The sequence below is a fragment of the Prionailurus viverrinus genome, chromosome E3 (assembly GCF_022837055.1).
Source record: "Prionailurus viverrinus isolate Anna chromosome E3, UM_Priviv_1.0, whole genome shotgun sequence".
NCBI lineage: Eukaryota > Metazoa > Chordata > Mammalia > Carnivora > Felidae > Prionailurus > Prionailurus viverrinus.
In genome coordinates this window covers 16,811,323-16,835,467 of record NC_062576.1, presented here as the reverse complement: position 1 = coordinate 16,835,467, position 24,145 = coordinate 16,811,323, and the positions used below count along the sequence as shown (strand labels likewise).

Here is a 24,145-nt window from a genome sequence, read left to right as displayed (position 1 = left end):
ATGGCTCAATCAGGAAATTAAGGAATAAATAAAAAATACATATAAATCAATTAAAATGGAAACACTACAGTCTGGAACCTTTTGGGATGCAAGAAAGACAGTCCCAAGAGGAAAGTATATTATGATTCAGGCCTATCTCAAGAAGCAAGAAAGGTCCCCGATACACAGTCTAACCTTATACTTAAAGGATCTAGAAAAGGAACAGCAAATAAAGCACAAAGTCAGCAGAAGAAAAGGAATATTAAAGATTAGAGCAGAAATAAATGATCTAGAAACCATAAAATACATTAAAACATATCAATAAAACCAAGAGCTGGTTCATTGAAAGAATAAACAAAATTGACAATACCCTAAATAGACTTCTCAAAAAGAAAAGAGAAAGGACACAAATAGATAAAATCACAAATGAAAGAGGCAAGATCACAACCAACACCACAGAAATACAGAAATTATAAGAGAATACTATGAAAAAGTATATGCTAACATAGTAGGCAATCTGAAAGAAATGTACGAGTTCCTAGACACTCACAAACTACCAAAATTGAAATAAGAAGAAACTGAAAATTTGAACAGACCCATAAAGAAATTGAGTCACCATACAAAAATCTTCCAGCAAACAAAATTCCTGGTCCAGATGGCTTCCCAGGGGACTTGTACCAGACATTTAAGGAAGAGTTAATACCTATTCTCAAACTGTTCCAAAAGATACAAATGGAAATAAAACTTTCAAGCTCATTCTATGAGGCCAGAATTACCTTGATTCCAAAACCAGACAAAGACCTCACTAAAAAAAGAATTAAAAGCCAATTCCCTGATGACCCTGGATGCAAAAATTCCCAAAAGGTACTAGAAAATAGAATCCAACAGTACATTAAATGAATTATTCACCATAATCAAGTGGAACTTATTCCTGGGATGTAGGGATGACTCAATATTCACAAATCAATCAACGTGATACACCACATCAGTAAAAGAAAGGATAAGAACCATATGAGTCTCTCAATAGATGCAAAAACAAATGCATTTGACAAATTACAGTATCCATTCTTGATTAAAAAAAAACAACAAAGTAGGGATAGATGGAACATCTTAACATCAGAAAGGCCATATACAAAAGACCCACAGCTAATATCATCCTCAATGGGGAGAAAAACTGAGAGCCTTTCCCTTACAATCAGGAACAAGACAAGGTTATCAACTTTCACCATTACTATTTAACATAGTACTGGAAGTCTTGGCCTCAGCATTCAGACAACAAAAAGAAATAAAAGGCATCCAAATTAGAAAGGAAGAAGTGAAACTTTCACTATCTGAAGAGGACAGGATAATCTATGTGAAAAACCTGAAAGCCTACCCCGCAAAATTGCGTGAGCTAATAGATAAATTCAGCAAAGTCGCAGGGTAAAAAATCAACATGCAGAAATCTGTTGCAGTTTTATACACAAATAATGAAGTGACAGAAAAAGAAATCAAGGAATAGACTCCATATACAATTGTACCATGAATAAGATAACTAGAAATAAACCTAACTAAAGAGGTAAAAGATCTGTACTGATAACTCTAGAAGAATTATGAAAGAAATGGAAAAACTTTTCATGCTTATGGATTGGAAGAACAAACACTGTTAAAATGTCTATATCGCCCAAAGTAATCTACACATTTAATGCAATACCTATCAAAATACCACCAGCATTCTTTGCAGAGCTAGAACAAACAATCCTAAAATCTGTATGGAAACAAAAAATACCCCCAATAGCCAAAGCAATCCTGCAAGAGAGAAAAAAACTACAGGCAGCATGATTCCTGATATCAAGCTATATTACAAAGCTGTAGTCAAGACAGTATGGTACTGGTACAAAAACAGACACATAAATCCATGGAACAGAATAGAAAACCCAGAAATGGACCCACAACTAAATGCTCAACTCATCTCTGACAAAGCAGGAAAAAAGATACAATGGGGAAAAACAGTCTCTTTAACAAACGCTGTTGGGAAAAACGACAGTTACATGCAAAAGAATGAAACTGGACCACTTTCTTACAACATACACACACAAAAATATTCAAAAATTGGATGAACTACCTAATGTGAGACAGGGAACCATCAAACTCCTAGAGCAGAAAACAGGCAGGAACCTCTTTCACCGCAGCCAGAACAACTTCTTACTAGACACGTCACTGAAGACAAGGGAAACAAAAGCAAACATGAACAATTAGGACTTAAAAAGCTTCTGCACAGTGAAGGAAACAATCAACAAAATTAAAAGGCAGCTTACGGAATGGGAGAAGATATTTGCCAACGACATATCTGATAAAGGGTTAGTTTGCAAATCCATCAAGAACTTATCATCAAATTTAAGACCCAAAAAACTAAAATTCCAGTTAAAAAATGGGTAGACCACATGAATAGACACTTCTCCAAAAAAAAATCCAGATGACTAACAGACACATGAAAAGATGCTCATCATCACTCATCATCAGGGAAATACAAATCAAAACCACAATGAGATACCACCTCACACTTGTCAGAATGGCTAACATTAACAACACAAGAAACAACATTGTTGGTGAGGATGCAGAGAAAGGGGAATCCTCTTGCTCTGTTGGTGGGAATGAAACTGGTGTAGCCACTCTGGATAACATTATGGAGGTTTCTCAAAAAACTAAAAATAGAATTATCTTATGATCCAGAAATTGCACTATTAGGCATTTACCCAAAGCATACACAAATACAGATTCTAGGGGTGCCTGGGTGGCTCAGTCAGTTAAGCATCCAACTTCAGCTCAGGTCATGATCTCACAGTTCATGAGTTCAAGCCCCTCTTTGGGCTCTGTGCTAACAGCTCAGAGCCTGGACCCTGCTTTGGATTCTGTGTCTCCCTCTTTCTCTGCCCTTCCCCTGCTTGTACTCATGCTCTCTCTTTCTCTCTCTCTCTCTCAAAATAAACATTAAAAAATTTAAAATACAGATTCTAAGGGGTGCATGCACCCCAATGTTTATAGCAGCATTATCAATAATAGCCAAACTAGGGGAAGAGTCCAAATGTCTATTCTGATGAGTGGATTAAGATGTGGCATATATATACACTGGAATACTAATCAGCCATTTTAAAAAAATGAAATCTTGCCCCTTGCAACATGGATGGAGCTAGAATGTGCTATACTAAGCTCAATAAGTCAGTTAGAGAAAGAAATGCCATATGATTTCGCTCATATGTGGAATTTAAGAAACAAAACGGATGAACATATAGGAAGCAGGGAGATGGGAAGAGGAGACAGGGAAACCACAAGAGAAGGAAACAAATCACTCTATCTTTTAATAATAGAAAACAAACTGAGGGTTGATGGAAGGAGGTGGATGGAAGATGGGTTAGAGGGTGTTGTATGTAAGTGATGAATCCCTGAATTCTACTCCCAAAACCAATATTACACTGTATATTTACTAAAATTTCAATTAAAAATAAATATATGAACAATAAAAAGGAGAGAATCTTGATTCAAAAAATAAGTAAAAATTGGGGTGCCTGGGTGGCTCAGTCAGTTAAGTGTCCGACTTTGGTTCAGGTCATGATCTTGCAGTTCATGGGTTTGAGCCCCATGTAGGGCTCTGTCTGACAACACAAATCCTGGAGCTTGCTTCAGATTCTGTGTGTGTTTCTCTGCCCCTCTTCCACTCACACTCTGTCTCAAAAATAAACATTAAAAAAATTTTAATAAGTAAAAATAATAAAATGTAAAATAAAATAAAGTAAAAAATAAATAACAAAATAAAATTTAAAATGAAAATAATTTGCTTCTTCTGTATCCAAAAAAAAAAAAATCCCCAAGGAAAACTAGATCTTGTTTCCCCTAGAACTGAAGATTTGCAGCACTCTACAATCAGTAGAGTTGGTGCATAGGAGGGATTTGTCCTAGCCCTCTGGGGGAGGGGCCTGCTGCTCTGATTCTCAGGTGGACTTGCCCTAGAGGAGATACACTTGCAGGGTGCTTCCAGTGGTGTTTGGTGAAAGTAGCTCTGGCTTCCACTTGGTGGCACTGTTTTGCTCACTGAACTGGATCAGTGTTGTTGGGGGTGGGGGTAGTGAATGGCTTAGCCTAGCTCTCTTGTCTCTGGAGCAGGGAGCTCTTACCTGCCACTCAGGAAGCCCTTACAGATGAGCAATCATCTTTACTGTGTCCCCAGCTTCCATCAGATCCCCACCCTCACCCTGTCTGTGTCTGAGCTGTCTGCCTTCCAGGCAGCAAGCACTCCTGTATTTTATCTCAGGCATGGCTGTGATTCTAAACTCCAAACATCAGAGACACTTGTGGCGAGGACCGATGCTGATCTTCTGGGGAGGGTCTTGCTGCACTGTGGCCAGTGCAGTCTTGTCCAAAACTATGGTCACACAACCATCCTCCAGTTCGGAGTTTATGGTACATAGCAGCACAAAACTGGTGCCAAGGCTGCTGTCCTCAGCCAGCATCTTTGTTATGTTATTGAACGGGGCAGCTCAATGGCATCCACAGGATCTTTTGTGCACAGAAAGGCCAAATCACCTCTGCCAAATGCACTCCAAGCAGGGGAACTTTTTCCTCCCCATGCAACCCTCAGACCATGCTGTCCACTCCTGGGTCTCTGCCCTCCTTCCCCACTCAGCACTGCTGAGCCCACTGGGTGCGACCCTCCTGGTGGTGCTGACTGCAGAAACTTCAGACTCTGCACTCTACTGTTTATAAAAAACTTGTATTTAAACCCTCTCCTTTTTCCAGTCAGTGGTTTGGGGGAAGTTTTTTTGTGCAATCCCCTGCATTTGTTTTCACTCTTGTTTTCACTCTTTCTCTCTTGCTCCTCTCTCCATGATGACAGGAAGTTTCTTAGCTAATCCTATGTTGGTAATTATTTTGCAATATATAAATGTATCAAATCAACACATTGTACACCTGAAATTTACACAATGTTCTATGTTAACTATATCTCAAAAAAGATGAAAAAATGATAGACTTTGGTGTCTATTTCCTAATATTAAAGAGGTCAACACTTTTACTGAACATTGTAATAAAAGTCATAGTCAACTCAGTAAGGCAAGGAAATAGAAGTAAACTCTTTTGAATCAGAGATGATATGGTCACATACCTAGTAAATCCAAATAAATCTACAAAAAAATCTACTTCAACTTATTAATAAATTTAACAAGTTTTATAAAAGTGACAAAATACAGAATCATTGCATTAAAATTATTGCACTGTATATTACTAGTAGTGATCAAATGGAAACTGAAATTTTTAAAAAGGCAATTTGCATTAATATCAAAATAGTGTAGCAAATAAAAAAAAGGAAAGCCAAATTATACTTATAAGTCTTTAGTAACTCTGACTTATGAAAACTGTGCTACATAAATTTGGAACTTCTGTTTTACATAAAAATGGATCTGAAAGAGAAAAGTAATTGTAATCATAAATTAAAGGATATATGTGAAACACACTATTTTACAAAACTGTTATACAAAGAGCAAATGTATGCCTTATTTTCCTAAATTATAACTTGTTCTCTGCCATTAGAAAAGAAATTGTTTAAATACACAGTTTATGTAAGGTAAACCTTTATAATCTCTAAAAGAAACTATGGACTGTCACATTATTACCAGAAAGTCCATTCTAATGTGCAATAGTGATAATTTTTACAAAGTTAATGTTATTATTTTTTATACATGTCTCAACCTTGCTGACTCCAGTTTTAATAACATTAGATTGTGTTGAAAGAGTAAGAAGATGAAAGTCCCTTAGTAGTATAATCCAGCATTTGAAAAGCACTAAGTTACATTGTCTATCTTCTGAAGATTAATGATCTAGATTAAACTATCCATACCTATAATACAGCTAAAGTATTGTTAACGTATTCATTTATCAAATAAACAGGTGCCAGCCACTGTGTGGTCAGGCAAAGCAAAAGTGAGCAAAATGTAAAAGTGAGCAAAAAAAAAGACCCTAGTCCTAGTACAGTTTCTATTGAAAGCTTATATAGATTTCTTTCCTCTCCCAAATTATAAAATCTGTAAAATGATTTAATATCATATTTAAAAATCCTATGCATGTGGGATGCCTGGGTGGCTCAGTTGTTTGAGCATCCAGCTCTTGATTTTGGCTTGGGTCATGATACCAGGGTCATGGGATCAAGCCCTACATTGGGCTCAGCGCTGAACGTGGAGCCTGCTTAAGATTTTCTCTCTCCCTCTTTCCCTCTCCCCACTCGTGCACTCTCTTTTTCTCTGTTTCTAAAAAAATAATAAAATTAAAATAAAATTAAAATCCTGTGGATGTACCTCCCTTTCCCCATATTTTTAAATAAACTTTTCAATAAGTAAATATAACCAGACACTATTATATTCTGAAGCTAAATTATAATACCCTGATATCCTTTTAAAAAGAAAAAAGTTCTGTCTTTGAAATTATGCAGTAATAAAATTACAACAGAAACAAATATTCTCTTAGGAACATGAGAAAATATCATGCACTATGCCAGATGTTGTTGAAATAAACATATAAATGCCCTCAAATGTAGCATTTTTATTTTTGAGAAAGAGAGAGAGAGCACATGAGCAAGGGAGGGGCAGAGGAAGAGAGAGAACTTTAAGACCACATAGGGCTCAACCTCAAGACCCTGAGAACATGACCTGAGCCAAAATCAAGAGTCAATTAACCAACTTAGCAACCCAGGCACCCCTCAAAAGTAGCATTTTAACAGAAGGAGTCATGGTGAAGGCTAGCTACACAAATATTAGAATATTCAGTCAGAAAGAAAATTTTGAATTAGCAAAAAAAATCCAACTTATTTTCTAAAAGCTTGGTAACTTTAGTTTTAATATATACATAAAATCTATAAATCATCATCCAAATATTACTTATGGTGCTCCATTGTTCTCTGGCTCTACCCAACTTCTAAGACTTTTATTCTAATAGTTTTACAAGGTCTGACCTCAAAGCATAGAAGTTCTAACAAAACTCAGTCTTTTATTGTAATAACTATCAAGAAATTATTAGGAATTTAGTAAAGGAAGTGAGCATAAGATTAGATTTTTATACATATGGCTTGCCAGAAGCCAAGCTATCCAACCAGCCTGATGGCAGGGCCCAGGCGGTGGACGGATCGGGACCATCCCCATCCTAATCTAAATACCTCTTAATTCTAAAATGCCTCCTGGGGGCCAAGTGGGCCTAGGGGTTGGAGTAACCTGTGCCCATAGATACACTCCTTTGTTGCCGGAGTGGGGGTTTTAAATCCATTCGTCCCTCCTTGGCTGGGAAATGTATGAGGCTATCCTTCCTTTAGGTAGAAGAATCTTTATAGGGAGTGGCAAGGGCTAAATGTAGGGCTGCACAATTTCCTTGAGGAACCTTATTTCTTTCCCAAAGGTTCTTTTCCCAGGGGCCTATCAAGGGCAATTCCCCAACAGACAATTCCCCAGGTACTTTATTAAGGCCAAATTACATAAAAGTGGGAGTACAAATGGATTTGAAAGCCCCACTCTGGCAACAAAGGAGTGTATCTATGGGCACAAGTTACTCCAACCCCTAGGTCCACTTGGCCCCCAGGAGGCATTCCAGATGATGATTGAACCTAGTCGGTTAAAGTACAGAATGGTTCATTATTTCCTAGGTGCATTGTCTCTCTGAGAATGTATAAGGCCTGGGTTCCTAAGGCCCTTTTGGCTCCCTCCTGGCACCTCGGACCAAGGCGAACACTTTTGTTCCTCAAACCACAAATGGTTCAGTGAAACAACTAAGAGGTCATGTTCCTGTAACTGTTCCACTTGAGGTGTTGAGAGATAGATGACCTTTCATGAAAACAGCAAAGCAAATGCTTTATAGATTATAGATAAACGTAGATACATAATGAAAATATTGTAAGAAATTAATCAATAAGCAAAGGGCAGGAGGGAATGTTATGAGAAAATAACCATGTTACTCCTTAAAAGGTGATTACACATAGGAACATTTTTAGAATTAGGTAATGCTAGAAAACATAGATGATGCACACTACAAGGTAATTGCTAACAAATATAATGCCACATTTGCCACAATAAAGCAGCCAGTTCAACACACTGCTGTTGTCTGTGTCCATTTTTATTTTTGATTTTTTTTTTCATTTTTTTGCCAACGCTGTTCAGCCTTCAGGAACCCCTGGACCTGCTGGAGCTTGACTCTGGCAATGGCTCATGAACAAATCCCCTATATATATAGTTATAGTTGTTATAGTTGTTATAGTTTTATAGTTATAGAGTAGTTATAGTTATAGTTTTGCACTGGAGCCATAGCCAGAGCTATGGTATTAAAAAAACAAACAAAAACAGCTAATCAACACTACTTACACTATGCTATGCATTTCTTTGATTTTTTTTTTTCATTTTAGCAAATATTTATTGAGTGGAAACTGTGTTAGTTTTTGTTAAAAACACTGAAGACACAAAATTTAATATGATGGCCAGGGTACCTGCTCTTGGGAAGTTCTCATTCTAATTGGGGAAGAGTTAAGTGTTATAAAGATAATCTCACAGAAAGATAGACTTGAGAGCGATAGGGCTCTATAATACACAGAATGGTAAGAGAGGGCTATTTCTTACGATCTTTCTCCTTCTTTATATTGGTGCACACCAGAGTCTGTAATGTTCCAGAAACAGCCTTCAGTTTATAAAAATCCATTATTTCTTCTTCCAATTGTCTTCTCTTCTCCTCAAGTTTCATTGTCTCCTCTTGTTGGACTCGTTTAAGATGCTCAAACTTTTCTTGTAACTGTAAAACAAATGCGCAGCTGTGACTCAATGCACACTATGGTAGCACATTCCCAGGGACTTGATGGTGTTTTCACTGGTTATTAAATATAACCTAATCATCAGAGTAGAGCATGATCTTAGTAACAGTCTCTAAATTTCATGTTTAAAGTAGAAAATCATATATGAAATTTCTTTCTTAATTTTAATTTTAAATGTGTCCCCATTGAGCCAAATGTAATAGATGCAAAATTATGAAAAATACTCAATTTAAAAATTTTTACTAATGTATAATTTTTTACTCTATACTTTTCCACTAATCTCTCTGAGTAAAAATTGATAGATCCATGTCCTGTAAAGATACATACATTAAATTATGACATGGATTATAAGTTTTTTGTCTATACTTTAATTGATAAAGTCATTTCAAAAGAAAGTCTGATAATTTCCTTGTTAAGATTAGTACAATTATAGGAAGAAAAAAACCTCATTCAGTTACTTGTTACTACTGAGATCTTTAATCTGTGGGATTTAAGCCAAATTAATCATAAGAAAGAGATAATACCACCTTAGTTTCCATTAGAGACAGGCCTGGGTCTTTAGTAAGACATTATTCAACATAAGGATTGCTTGTATGCATCAGAGATAGTATATTTTTGAATTTTTGCTAATCCAAAAAAATTATAAAGGACCAACTAATTTTCAGTTTAACTTTTTGAAAAACAGGCTAGGGGCTTAAATTGCCACAATATTAATTAGCTGCCTTATATGGCTGTGAAGAACACAAGCATGGTGTTGATATTACCCTAGATGCCCATTAGAATGGTTCAGTAAGTTTGTAAATCTCCTAAAGCACAGGCTACCCACAGATCAATTGCATCACACTATCTGGAAATGAAACCTGAGCATCAGTCCTTTTAGAAAATCCCCAGGTAATTTTAGTGTGCAGCAAAGTTTGAGATCCATGGTCTTTCTTTTTTTCTTTCTTCCTCTTTCTTTCTTTCTGAGAGACAGAGAGAGAGTGAGTGGGGGAGGGACAGAGAGGGAGAAAGAGAATCTCAAGCAGGTTCCATGCTGTGAGCATGGAACCCAACGTGGAGCTTGATCTCATGAACTGTGAGATTGTGACCTGAGCCAAAATCAAGTCTGATGCTTAACCGACTGGGCTACCCAGGTGTCCCAAATCCATGGTGGGTTTTTTTAAAATTTTTTTTAATGTTTATTTATTTTTGAGAGATAGAGTAGGGGAGGGTCAGGGAAAGACAGAGACACAGAATCTGAAGGAGGTTCCAGGCTCCAAGCTGTCAGCACAGCTGACATGGGGCTTGAACCCATGAGCCATGACATCATAACCTGAGCTGAAGTCAGATGCTTAATCGACTGAGCCACACAGGCACGCATAAGTAAAGATTACATTCCTTCTGCTGAAGTCAGATAGAATTACATTTTCATGCCTGAGAAGGAAATGAATACTGACACACAGTTGAAAAGACTGGGGATGTGAGAGTGTGGTATCTATAAATGATGGCAAAAATCAGTGAGAAAACTCACTTAAAGATGGGAAGGTGAGACTTGGAAGGAAGATGGCAGTGGAGTAGGAGGAACTGAGGCTCACCTTCTCCCACAAACACAACTAATTAACTATCCAATCATCATAAATGTGCCAAAAATAAACCTGAAGACTGACAGAACAAACTCCACAATTAAAGGGAGAGAAGAGATCACATCAAAGAAGATAGTAAGTGTGGAGATGTGATTTAGAGGAGAAATGGATATCAGGTGCTGTGAAGGGAACCTGATATCAACAACCTGATACCAACAGGTAGCTGTTGGTCATGGAAAAGGGAGAGAGTGAGGGGAGCACATGGAGGAACGCACAAGGAGAATGTTTCCTCAAAGCCACTGGCTTGGAAAATAAAATGGGTTGAACTATGTGAGTTCTTACAACTTGTGAGGCTTAGATCCTGGAGTTTTCAAGATCAGGAAGTTTGGCTCTGATAGAGCCCTGAAAGCACTGTCCTGCTCCTGGAGAGAAGATAGGCAAAGAACACAGGGGCAGATGGCATGGAAACAGTGATCTGAAGAACACCTGGGGCACATAATTGGAAAGATTATTTGTCCTTCTTAGAGCTTCTCTGAGAGACAGCGTTCACTAACACATCTCTCCAGGAACAAAGGAGCTGACTGGCACAATTTCCCTTCTCCATCCTTCAGCAAAAACACAGAGCCACCTGCTGGAAGCAGTGCAGCACTGACACTGGCTGCCTAACTTCCATATACCAAGCCCCATGCATTCTACCAGGACTGCCTTCTCAGTCAAGCTTGCCTCAGTCCCAGTGTGGCAGGCCCCTCTCTCAGAACACCAGCACAAACGTCTGCCCAGATCACATCTCCTGACCAAGGAGTACTGCAGGGCCTCACTTCTAGCGGAACTGATGTCAGGTCTCATTTCACAAGCAGACTAGAGCATATCTAGTTAAAACTCACCACATTCAGGCCTGAGACCAAACATTACCTACTGCAGGCAAGGAGAGCCTCTGCAGATGAGTAGCCTGAAGGATAGAGCAGCCAGAAAACAACAGCAGAGTGCACACAGTACAAACTGCACATACTTCAGGAAGTACCAGGCCTGAGCACTACCTGACCTCTTCTTTATTAGGCCATTACTTTCAGGAGGAGGAGACACAACTGGCTTTTCTAACACAGAGAAAAAAGGAGAGATTTAGACAAAATGCCAAAACAGAGTAATTTATCCCAAATGAAAGAACAAGATAAAGCCAAATCAGAGAGCTAAGTAAAACAAATATAGGTAACATGCCTGACGGAAACTTTAAAGGAACAATCATAAGGATACTCTATTCAGAAAAGAATAGAAGACATCAATGAGACCCTTACCACAGAGATAAGAGAGTTAAAAAGAACCAGAGATGAAGATTGAAATAAACACGATGGGAAAGAAGCTTGATGCAATGAAGAGCAGACTGAAAGAAGCAGTGGAATAATATAGTGTCCTAGAAGGGAGAATAATGGAAAATAAAGAAGCTGAAGAAAAGAAAGAATTATGCAACACAAGAATAGAATCAGGGAACTCAATGAATCCATCAAATGTAATAACATTCATTTTATGAAAGATATGAATCTCGTTCATCAGCGTTGTATAGTTTCTCTTCTTATAGAAGAATAGAAACAATGGGGGGTGGGGTTAGAAAATTTATGTGAGGAAATAGCTGAAAATTTCCCTAATCTGGGGAAGGAAACAAATATCTAGATCCAAGAGGCACACAGAACTCCCATCAAAATCAACAAAAGCAACTCAACACCAAGACATATTGTAATAAAATTTGTAAAATATAAAGACAGAGAAAACATCTTACAAGCAGAAGTCTTTACAAGGGAAGACCCATAACGCTAGCTGGATATTTCTCAATATAAACTTGGCAAGCCAGAAGGAAGTGGCATGATATATTGAAAGTGATGAATGGGAAAAATCTGTGGCTAAGGATACTCTATCCAGAAAAGCTTTCATTTAGAATAAAGAGATAAGGAGTTTCCCAGCAAACAAAACCAAAGGAGTTCGTGGCCACTAAACCAGCCCTGCAATAAATATTAAATGGAACTCTTTGAATGGAAAGGAGGGACCAAAAGTGACAAAGAAGAAAGGATCAGAAAAAATCTTCAGAAACAGTAACAAAACAAGTAATGAAATGACACTGACTACACATCTATCAATAACTACTTTGAATGTAAGTGAACTAAGTATTCCAATCAAAAGATATAGGGTGACGGATAAAAAAGAAAAAACCGAGACCCATCTATGTGCTGTCTTCAAAAGACCCATTTTCAACTTAAAGACACATACAGATTGAAAACAAGGGGATGGAGAAACATCTTTCATGCAAATGGATGTCAAAGAAAGCCAGAGTAGCAATACTTGTATCAGACAAAATAGACTTAAAACAAAGACTATAACAAGAGATGAAAGAAGGCACAATATCAAAATACAGAAGACATTCCAAATATAATATCTAACAGTTGTAAATATTTATACACCCAACATGATAGCCCCCAAATATATTAAAAATTGAAACAAACATAAAGGTACTCATTGATAATACAATAATAGTAGGGGACTTTAACACCCCACTTTATACCATTCAGCTACTGGAAGACATTTCAGTTGTTCCAAGTTTTGGCAATAATGAATACATCTCTTTTAAACATCTGTGTATAGGTTTTTGTGTGGACATAAGTTTCATTTCCTCTAGGTAAATACCAAGGAGTACAATTGTTGAATTATAGTGAAAAGGGCATGACTAGTTTTTTAAGAAAACACCAAACTCTTTCAAAGTACATGAAAACGTATGAGAAAACAAGAGTCCAAAACATCTGGAATGCAGCAAAAGCAGTTCCAGAGGGCTGTTTATAGCAATATAGGCCTACCTCAAGAGAAAGAAAAATCTAAGCAACTTAACCTTACACTAAAGAAACTAGAAACACAACAGCAAACAAAACCCCAAACTAGCTGAAGGAAGGAAATAATCAAGATTATAACAAAAATAAATGATATAGAAACTAAAAACAAAACAAAACAGGTCACAGCAATGAAACTGGGAACTGGTTCTCTGAAAAAAAAATAAAATTGATAACCCCCTAGCCAGAATTATCAAAAAGAAAAGAGAGAGGAAAGGACTCATATAAATAAAATCACAAATGAGACAGGAGAAATAACAACCAACACCACGAAACACAAACAATTACAAAAAAATGTTATGAAAAATTATATGCCAACAAATAGGATAATTTGGAAGAAATGGATAAATTGCTTAACATATTAACCGCCAAAGCTGAAACAGCAAGAAATAGGAAACTTGAACACATCGATAACCAGCAAAGAAATTGTATCAGTAATCAGAAAACTCCCAGCAAACAAAAGTCCAGGGCCAAATGGCTTCACAGGAGAACTCTAGCAAACATTTTAAAAAGAGTTAATACCTATTCTTCTCAAATTAGTCCAAAAGAGTAGAAATGGAAAGAAAACTTCCAAACTCATTCTATGAGGCCAGTGATTACCCTGATTCCAAAACCAGACAAAGACTCCACTAAAAGAGATCTACAGGCCAGTATCTCTGATGGTTGCAAAATTTCTCAAAAAATATTGTTAAATCCAATCCAACAATACATTAAAGAATAATTCATCGGGGCGCCTGGGTGGCACAGTCGGTTAAGCGGCCGACTTCAGCCAGGTCACGATCTCGCGGTCTGTGAGTTTGAGCCCCGCGTCAGGCTCTGGGCTGATGGCTCAGAGCCTGGAGCCTGTTTCAGATTCTGTGTCTCCCTCTCTCTCTGCCCCTCCCCCCATTCATGCTCTGTCTCTCTCTGTCCCAAAAATAAATAAACGTTGAAAAAAAAAAAAAATTAAAAAAAAAAAAAAAAAAAAAAAAAAAAAAAAGAATAATTCATCATGACCAAGTGGGATTTTACCTGGATTAATGGTGGTTCAATATTTGCAAGTCAATCAATGTGACACATTACATTAATAAAAGAAAAGATAACCATATGATCCTCCCAATCGATGTAGAAAAAGAATTTGACCAAGTACACATTCATTCTTGATGAAAACCCTCAACAAAACAGGCATAGAGGGTATAGACTTCAACATAATAATGGCCATATAAGAAAAATGTACAGCTAACATTATCCTTAAAGGGGAAAAACTGAGAGTCCTAGCTACAGCAATCAGATAACAAAAAGAAATAAAAAAGAATTCATATAAGCAAGGAAGAAGTAAAATTTTCACTAAATGCAGACTGCATGAAACTCTAGAAAACCCAAAAGACTCCACGAAAAAAACCTGCTAAAATGAATAAACAAATAAATGAATTTAGTAAAGTTGCAGGATACAAAATCAACATACACAAATCTATTGCACTTATACACAAATAAAACAGCAGAAAGAAATTGAAAACAATCCCATTTATAATTGCACCAAAATAATAAGATACCTAGGAATAAACCTAAACAAAGAAGTAAAACAATTGTATTCTGAAAACTAATGCTGATGAAAGAAATTGAAGATAACATCAAGAAATGGATTGGAAGAACAAATGTTAAAATGTTTATACTACCCAAAGCAATCTACACATGTAATGCAATCCCTATTAAAATATCAACAGTTTTTTTCATAGATAGAACTAACAATCCTAAAATTTGTATGGAACCACAAAAGACACCAAACAGCCAAAGCAATCTTGAAAAAGAAAAGCAAAGCTGGAGATACCACAATTCCAGACTTCAAGTTATATTACATATTTTCAGTGATCAAAATGCTTTGTTACTGGCACAAAATAGATACATATATCAAGAGAAAAGAATAGAAAACCTAGAAATAAACCCACAACCATATGGTGAATTAATCTTCAACAAAGCAAGAAAGAATATCCAGTGGAAAAACATAGTCTTTTCAACAAATGGTGTTGGGAAAACAGGACAGCAACATGCAAATGAATGAAACGGAACCGCTTTCTTACACCATACACATAAAACAGTTCAAAATGGATTAAGGACCTAAATGTGAGACCAAAAACCATAAAATCTGAGAAAAGAACATAAGCAGTAACCTCTTTGACATCAGCCATAACAACTTTTTTCTAGATATGTCTCCTGAAGTATTGGAAACAAAAGCAAGAATAAACTCTCGGGACTTCATCAAGATAAAAAGCTCCTTCACAGTGAAGGAAACAATCAACAAAATTCAAAGGCAACTTAAGGAATGAGAGAAGATATTTGCAAATGACAAATCTGCTAAAGGGTTAGTATCCAAATTATATAAAGGAATTATAAAAGTCAACATCCCCCCAAAAAACAAACAATCCAATTAAAAACTGGGGAGAAGACATGAACAGACAATTCTCCAAAGAAGGCATGCAGATGTCCAACAGACAGGTGACAAGATGTTCATCATCACTTAGCATCAGGGAAGTGCAAGTAGAAACTACAATGAGACATCACCTCACACCTGTCAGAATGGCTAAAATCAACAACACAAGAAACAAGTGTTAGTGAGGATGTGGAGAAATAGAAATCTTCATGCACTGTGCAAAGGTGCAGCCATTCTGGAGAAAAGTATGGAGGTTCCTCAAAAAGTTAAAAATAGAACTACCCTATGATCCAGCAATTGCACTACTGATTTTTACCTGAAGAATACAAGAACACTAATTCAAAAGGATACACACAGCAGCATTATTTACTATAGCTAATATATGGATGCAGTCCATGTGCCCATTCATTGATTAATAAATAAAGATGGGGTATATATATTGCAATGGAATATTATTCTGCCATGAAAAAGAATGAAATCTTGCCATTTGCAATGACATGGATGTAGCTAGAGACTACAACTAAGCAAAGTAAGTCAGAGAAAGCCAAATACCATATGATTTCACTCACATGTGGAATTTGTTAAACAAAACAAGTGAGCGGAGAGAAAGTTCAAGAAACAGACTCTTAATTATAGAGAGCAAACTGATAGAGACAGGAGGGTGTGGGGGGATTGGTTAAAGAGGTGATTGGGGATTGGGAGTGCACTTGTGATGATCCCAGGGTAGCATATGGAAGTGTTGAATCACTATATTGTACACTTGAAACTAATATAACACTGTATGCTGGGGCGCCTGGGTGGCTCAGTCAGTTGAGCGTCCGACTTCAGCTCAGGTCATGATCTCATAGTTTGTGAGTTAGAGGCCCACATCAGGCTCTGTGCTGACAGCTCAGAGCCTGGGTCTCCCTCTCTCTCCGTCCCTCTCCCGTCATGTTCTGTCTCTTTCTCTCAAAAATAAGTAAACGTTAAAAAATTTTTTAAAAATAGCATTGTATGCTAACTGAAATTAAAATAACAGATTTAAGAAGATGAGAAGAAAGATGATGAAATCTCTAGTAATGTGGGAAATGTACAAACATCAATTTTAAGTATTTGTAAATTATAAAGTTGTAAGTTTGAATTCTAATTTATCTGCTACATGTGCTTAAAAAGTTTGCTTTACCTCTGTGAGTCTCCACTTTCCTTGTCAGTTAATCATAACTTCTGTCTACTTATCATGTTTTCAATAACTAAGCTGCTCCTTTTGTGAGCAAGTCTGGTGGGCCCATTTCCTTTCATTTTACTCTTTGTGGTTGCTTTTACTATCCCGGTCATTTTATTTCTACCAGAAATTTAATTTTTTTTCTACAAAAATTAATCTCTGTTCTCTGTTAAGAATTTCATCACTCTGCCAACCAATTTTAAGTTATGTTTGGTTTTTCTTGAAGGAAATATAACTGAAGAATGGGAGAATAACTGATGACCAGAGGACAAAAATGAAACAGATGTACACAGTTAAGTGCCATAACTAAGGGGAATAATGTAGGGAAGAAATAGAGAATGTAAATGGCTGATTTGGTTTCTGATAACCTCCTACTTTGGGTTTAAGTTATCATGAGATCCAGTTATGCTTTCTGTTCTTGGATTCCATAAGATACCCTTGAATAATTCCAAAATTTTACCTTTATACTGAAGCTAAAAGAATTTTTATTACCTATAATTCAACTGTCCATGATTGAGACATCTGTTACAGAACACCTAATCACTACATTGTTTCTATTGAGAAAGAAGTTCATGTTCAATGTACCTATTTCTGCTCAAAACTAAAATATTAAGTTAAAACCACAATCATTTGAAAGGTATTTATGATTCCAAATATATTTTTTGTTAAAAAGGTATTGGTGCAAATAATCAAAACTATATAAGTTGTCTTTTTTTTTCAATTTCTTGGAAACATAAAGGAATGAAATGAAAAAAAAAATCCAAATAATTCACCAACTTAATGTTTTCTAATTAATTAAGATGTGTGTTATTCAACACTTACCTGCTTATTTATAAAAGTGAAAATTTTTTATAATGCAGTAGTAGCATTAGAAAGTAATAACTCTTCACACATATCAATAGCTTGAATTTTTTATAAATTAAAATTTATTCATGAAAATTCATATTATAAAATAAAATAAAGGTAAATAGGTTTTACAAAATTATTTTCATTTTTTCTAAAAATACAAATTGTCTATATGTTCTAAAAAATAAAATTGTTGACTATAATTTTTAAAGCTTGTATTCAAAACCTATACTGTAAACAGCTACTTCAAAAGTAGCAAGTCTCCTCCAAAATCATCAACTAAACCTTTGATATTAAAACTCCAAATTAATAATACACATTAAAATGAACACAAATTGGATTATATCAGTGTACTTGCCTCTTTTTCAGATTCTTTAAATGTTGTTTCTTTATCCTTTACTCGCTGCATAAACTTTTGTTTCAATTCTTCTTCTTCCCTCTGACATTGATCATGGAACTTTTGTCTTTTATCTTCATAGATCTCTTGAAAACTATAAAAAATATTTTATTATTGTCATATTAAAATGGTATATAAATAAACCTGTAAAAATATATACTGTACAGTACATAAACTATATACTGTAAAATATAATGTAAAAAAATTTATATCATGAGATGTAAAAAAGTGGAGTGCAGTATTGAATACATGGACAGCCTACCTAAAGAGTACTAGAATTTTGAAACACTTATATCAGTGATTTCTTATTATCAACACTTTTCATTATATCACAACTCTTCACATCTTTTGATAATAAAATTTCAGGACCTCTACTTTATAAAATTCTTATTTAAAATGAAGCATCATCATCCTCCTCCTCATCATTATCATCATCATAGCTATAATTATCAAAACAGTATGGTACTGGCACAAAAATAGACAAATAAATGGATCATAATTAAGATCCCCAAAACAAACCCAAGTTTATATGGTCAATTAATCTATGACAAAGGAGGAAAGAATACACAATGGGTAAAAGTCTCTTCAATAATTGGCACTGAAAAACTGAACAGCTAGGTGCAAAAGAATGAAAATGGACTACGTTCATATACCATACACAGAAACTCGAAATTAATTAATTACCTAAAGCGAAACTTGAAACCATAAAACTCCTAGAAGAAAACATAAGCAATAATCTCTTGGACATTGGTCAACATTTTTCTGCCAACATTTTTCTAGCTATGTCTCCTCAGGGAAAGGGAACAAAGGCAAATATAAACTATTTTGACTACACCAAAATAAAAGACTTTTGTACAGTGGAGGAAACCATCAACCAAATTAAAAGGCAACCTACTGAATGGGATAAAACATTTGCAAATAATATATCTGATATGAGGTTAGTAACAAAAATATATAAAGAACTTCCACAACTCAACACCAAAAAGAAAAAAATAAACTGATAAAAAATGGGCAGAGGATGTGAATAGACATTTTTCCAATGAAAATATACAGATGGCCAACAGACACATGAAAAAATGCTCAACATTACTATCATCAAGGAAATGCAAATCAAACCACAATGAGACATAATCTTACACCTGTCAGATGTTGGTATGATGTGGCAAAAAGGGAATCCTCATGCACTGTTGGTTGGAATGTAAATTGGTACAAGTGCTGTGGAAAAAAAATATGGAGGTTCCTTAAAAAGTTAAAAATAGAAATACCATAGGTTCCAGTAATTCCACTACTGGTTATTTACCCCCCAAAATGAAAACATTAATTCAAATATATATATTATATAAATATATATAATATATTATATATATAATATAAATATATATTAAATTTATTATATATTATATATATTTATATTATATATTATATATTATATATTTATATATATGAAATCAAATATATATTTGGATATATATTTGATTATTTGGATCTAAATAATATATATTTGGATCCATATATATTCAAATATATATATTTGAATCCTTAAGTGTGTTTCAGCATTATTTACCATAGCCAAGACATGGAGGCAACCTGTTTCCATCAATAGATGAATGGATAAATAAGATGTGGGGTATGTCTGTGTGTATGCATGTGTGTGTGTGTAAATAATATTACTCAGCCTTAAAAAAGAATAAGATCTTGCTATTTGTGACAACAGGGATGGACCTAGAGGGTACTAAGTGAAATGTCATAGAAAGAAAAATACCGTATGATTTCACTTATATGTGGAATGTAAAAAACAAAGCAGATGAACAAACAAGCAAACAACAAAAGGAGGAACCGACAAATAAATATGAACAAACTGGTGCCTACCAAAGGCCAGGGGAATGGGAGATGGGAAAAACGGGTGAAAGGGAGGGGGTAGAGGCTCCTGGTTATGAAATAAGTAAGTCAAGTGGGTGATAGGTACACCATAGGAAATAAAGTCAATGGTATCATAATGGTGTTGTATGGTGACAGATGGTAACTACACTTGTAGTGAGTGTAGCAGAATGTAAAAGTTGTCAAGTCATTATGTGTACACCTTAAACTAATGTAACGTGTATCACTATAGTTAATTTTTAAAAATTATTTTATGAGTGAGAAAAATCTGGTTTTCACATCTTACTTTTTAAAAAAAATTTTTTTAACGTTTATTTATTTTTGAGACAGAGAGAGACAGAGCATGAACAGGGGAGGGGCAGAGAGAGAGGGAGATACAGAATCTGAAACTGGCTCCAGGCTGTGAGCTGTCAGCACAGAGCCCGACGCGGGGCTTGAACTCACGGACCTGAGATCATGACCTGAGCCGAAGTCAGACGCTTAACCGACCAAGCCACCCAGGCGCCCCATGGTTTTCACATCTTTCTTAGAAAGTCTACCTCTTCTCCCAAAATAAAAATTAAATATTAAGTCAGACATCTTTCAAAATATAATTCAGTTAAAATAACCAGTTCAATTTTGTTTGTCTTCAAAATACCTGAAAAAAGCAGCATACCTGGATCATACCACACTCTCATCATTTGCAGCACAAAAACTATTCTACTTAAATATCACTAAATACACCTACTCTCAAACTATTTTCACTTGAATTCTACAACATTCCACTGTGGCTTTTCCTCTCTCTTTCGTCCAACATTCAATGTCCTTTGTCATCCTTCTTAATATTCTTTGCCAGCTTTTATCAATAAAGGCTTTGCCAATATTTGGAAACCTCCTTCATGTACATCTATTTCATATAAAATACAAAATTAAAAACAATATAATGTTTTTCTTTTGGATACACATTTCAGCATATATACATATTGGATACATTGGATACTCTTTTTTGAGCATATAAATGAGCCCTTTAATTATGTTGCTCCTAACAACTCTCTCCAAGTCTGAAGATGATTAAAAAACAAAATTTGAGATGATCCATTTGGATACAACATGGCAGAGAAGTAGGGGGATCTGAAGTTCCTTCATCTCTCAAACACAGCAGTGTTGAGGCCAAAGGACTTTGAACTCCAAAAGTCTGGGCGACCAAGTAACAGAGATGCCTCCAGGCACCCACTGGGACAAACTGGCAGGCCATTGGTGTGTGATTACAAACTGGGAGAGATAAAACGGGCAGCAGAGGAATGGAGGGGAAAGATCACCTTCTGTGGAGAGACAAAGGGAAGAGAAAGAGAGGGTGGGAAAGCATAGGACTGTATCTGGACAAGAGAAAAACCACAGACCAGGACTGAGAAAGATCCAATCTCTTAACTGTGGGGCTTTCTCCGGATTGGACAAGCTGCCCTGTTTGCACACCTGGGGAAGAGGAGAGCCAGTCCCAAGCTCAGTAACTAGTTCAGAGGTGCAGTCTACAGAGGGAGAAAGCAATTCCCTCCCTGGAGTGGTGTGGGAAGAAGGTATATAGCCATTCAGAGGAAAAAGACTGCCTGCACCTGCCAGCCAGAGACCATATATCTGGCAGTGCAAAGAGGCACTTCCCAAAACTTAGGGTGTATAGAGTGGGAACCTTTAGACATCGGGGTTTAAGTCCCAGCCAAGATGCAGGGAGGCACAGAAGTCAGTGGAGCAGGACAAACCACCTTGTTTGAGCCCATAGCACAGTGAAGACAGCCTGAACAGAGTGGTTTGGGACACACTGTCCATGGAGGAGAGACTAGGGTGCCATTTTTCTCCCCATCACCAATAACGTGGGGCTTCAGGGAATGAACAGTGAGCCCAGAGTGGAAGCAGGACCCGCCTACACCAAACCATGCCCCTCTGTGCCTGGTAACTGTGTATCTACGAGAGCAGGATTGACACTGATGAACCAGACAGCCCCTCCTCCAGACCAGCACTGTTGCATTGCCTGATTTAATTTTCAGACAATTCTTATTATATAGACACAGTCTTCCTTCTTTTTCTCCTTCTTATCTCTCCCCTTCTCGAGTCTGGTTATTCTGATTGTTGGTTTGTTTAAGCAGACATATTTAATCTATTGGCTTTATATATGTTATACACCTCCTTCTTTATTTTCCTTTCTCTCTCTCTGGATTAATCCATTCAGTTTCTCTGGTCAATTTTCCTTTCTTTCTCCCCAACCCTGTCATTTCTCTCTTAGTATGGGATAAGGCTTCTTCCATAAGCACTACCTCCACCATATTGTTTACTTGTGGCTGGTGTTTCTGTGGGCTTTTCTGGGTTTTTTTGTTTGTTTGTTTGTGGGTTTGTGTTTTGTTTGTCTGTTTTCCTTTCCAGGGTTACTTCCATCAACAAATCAAAGTAAACCTGGTGAAGGGTTGAAGCATCACTATGAGAAGTAGAGAGATAAAGTAAACCAAAGTCACAACAACTGAGAGCAAGTAACACACTCCAAAAGACACCTATGGAAGGGACAGACCCTGGACAGTGTATGACACCTCTTTAATATAGTACTTCTCGCAGGTGCAGGGCATGTAACAAACTTTTAAAACACATAAAGGAGAGAAAACCAGTCAAAATGACAATTCTCCTCAAAAGAAATTCCAGGAAGAAATGACAGCTAAAGAATTGATAAACGTTATAACTGAACAAGAATTTAGGATAATCATCATAAGATTAATCGCTGGGCTTGAAAAAAACGTACAACAGAGAAGCTATTGTTGCAGAGATCAAGGAACTAAAAAATAGCCATGATGAATCTAAAAAAGCCATAAATGAGGTGCAAAATAAACTAGAGGTGATGACAGTGAAGATTGAAGAGGCAGAGGGGAGAATAAGTGAAATAGAAGATAAAATTATGGGAAACAATGAGGCTGAGAAAAAGGGAGTTTTAAAAATTCAGGACCACAAGGGAGGAATTAGACAAAGTGATTCAAAGAAAAGGAATAATATCCCTATTATAGGAGTTCCAGAAGAAGAAAGAGAGAAGGGGGTGGAAAGTGTACTTGAACAATCATAGCTGAGAAATTCCCCAATCTGGGGAAGAAGATAGACATTGAAATCCAGGAGGCACAGGGAACTCCCTTCAGAGATAACTTGAATTGATCTTGTGCACAACATGTCATAGTGAAACTGGCAAAATACAAGGATAAAGAGAAAATTCTGAAAGAAGCCAGGGACAAACGAGTCTTGACATACAAACAGAGACATATAAGGGTAGTAGGAGACCTATATACTGAAACTTGGCAGGCCAGAAAGGAGTGGCAGGAAATTTTCAATGTGCTGAATAGGAAAAATATCCAGTCAAGAATCCTTTATCCATCAAGCCTGCCATTCAGAACAGAAGCAGAGATAAAGGTTTTCCCAGACAAAGACTGAAAGGAATTCATCACCACTAACCAGCCCTACAAGAGATCCTAAGGGGACACTGTAAGTGGAATGTTGCAAAGACCACAAAGGACCAGAAACATCACTACAAGCATGAAACCTACAGATAACACAATGACTCTGAATCCATATCTTTCGTTAATAACACTTAATGCAAATGGACTACATGCCACAATCAAAAGACATAGGGTATCAAAATGGATTAAAAAAAAAAGACCCATCTGTTTGCTGTCTACAAGAGACCCATTTGAGACCTGAGACCTTTCAGATTGAAAGTGAGGGGGTGAAGAACCATGTATCATGCTCCTGGAAGTCAAAAGAAAGCTGGAGTAGCCATACTTATGTCAGACAAACTACACTTTCAATTAAAGGCTGTAACAAGAGATAAATATAAATGTCTATGTACTGAATTCAGAAACACCCAAATATATAAAACAACTAATCACAAACATAAGCAACCTTATTGATAAGAATGTGGTAATTGTAGGGGACTTTAATACCCCACTTACAACAATGGACAGATCATCTAGGCAGAGTATCAGTAAAGAAACAATGGCCCTGAATGATACATTGGACCAGATGGACTTGACAGATATATTCAGAACTTTTCATGCAAATGCAGAATACACATTCTTCTCGAGTGCACATGGAACATTCTCCAAGATAGATCACATACTGGGTCACAAAACAGCCTTCAATAAATATAAAAGTGAGATCATACCATGCACACTTTCAGATCACAATGCTATGAAACATGA

At 36.4% G+C, this 24,145-nt stretch overlaps 1 protein-coding gene across 4 annotated transcripts in view; it reads right to left on the bottom strand.

Moving 5' to 3' along the window:
• Positions 1-2,006: 2,006 nt before the first annotated feature.
• SEPTIN14 (septin 14) overlaps positions 2,007-24,145 on the bottom strand; it is a 93,744-nt gene continuing 71,605 nt past the window's right edge. For 3 of the 4 annotated variants that reach the window (XM_047839536.1, XM_047839538.1, XM_047839540.1), the window contains 3 exons: positions 18,030-18,162; positions 8,601-8,769; positions 2,007-2,178 (listed from right to left, as the gene is read on the bottom strand). In XM_047839536.1, the coding sequence (XP_047695492.1) occupies positions 2,105-2,178; positions 8,601-8,769; positions 18,030-18,162 (376 nt within the window). In that variant the 3' untranslated portion in view covers positions 2,007-2,104. Of the gene's footprint in view, positions 2,179-8,600; positions 8,770-18,029; positions 18,163-19,207; positions 19,284-24,145 lie in introns of those variants that run through there. The other variant, XM_047839539.1, reaches the window with a different exon arrangement.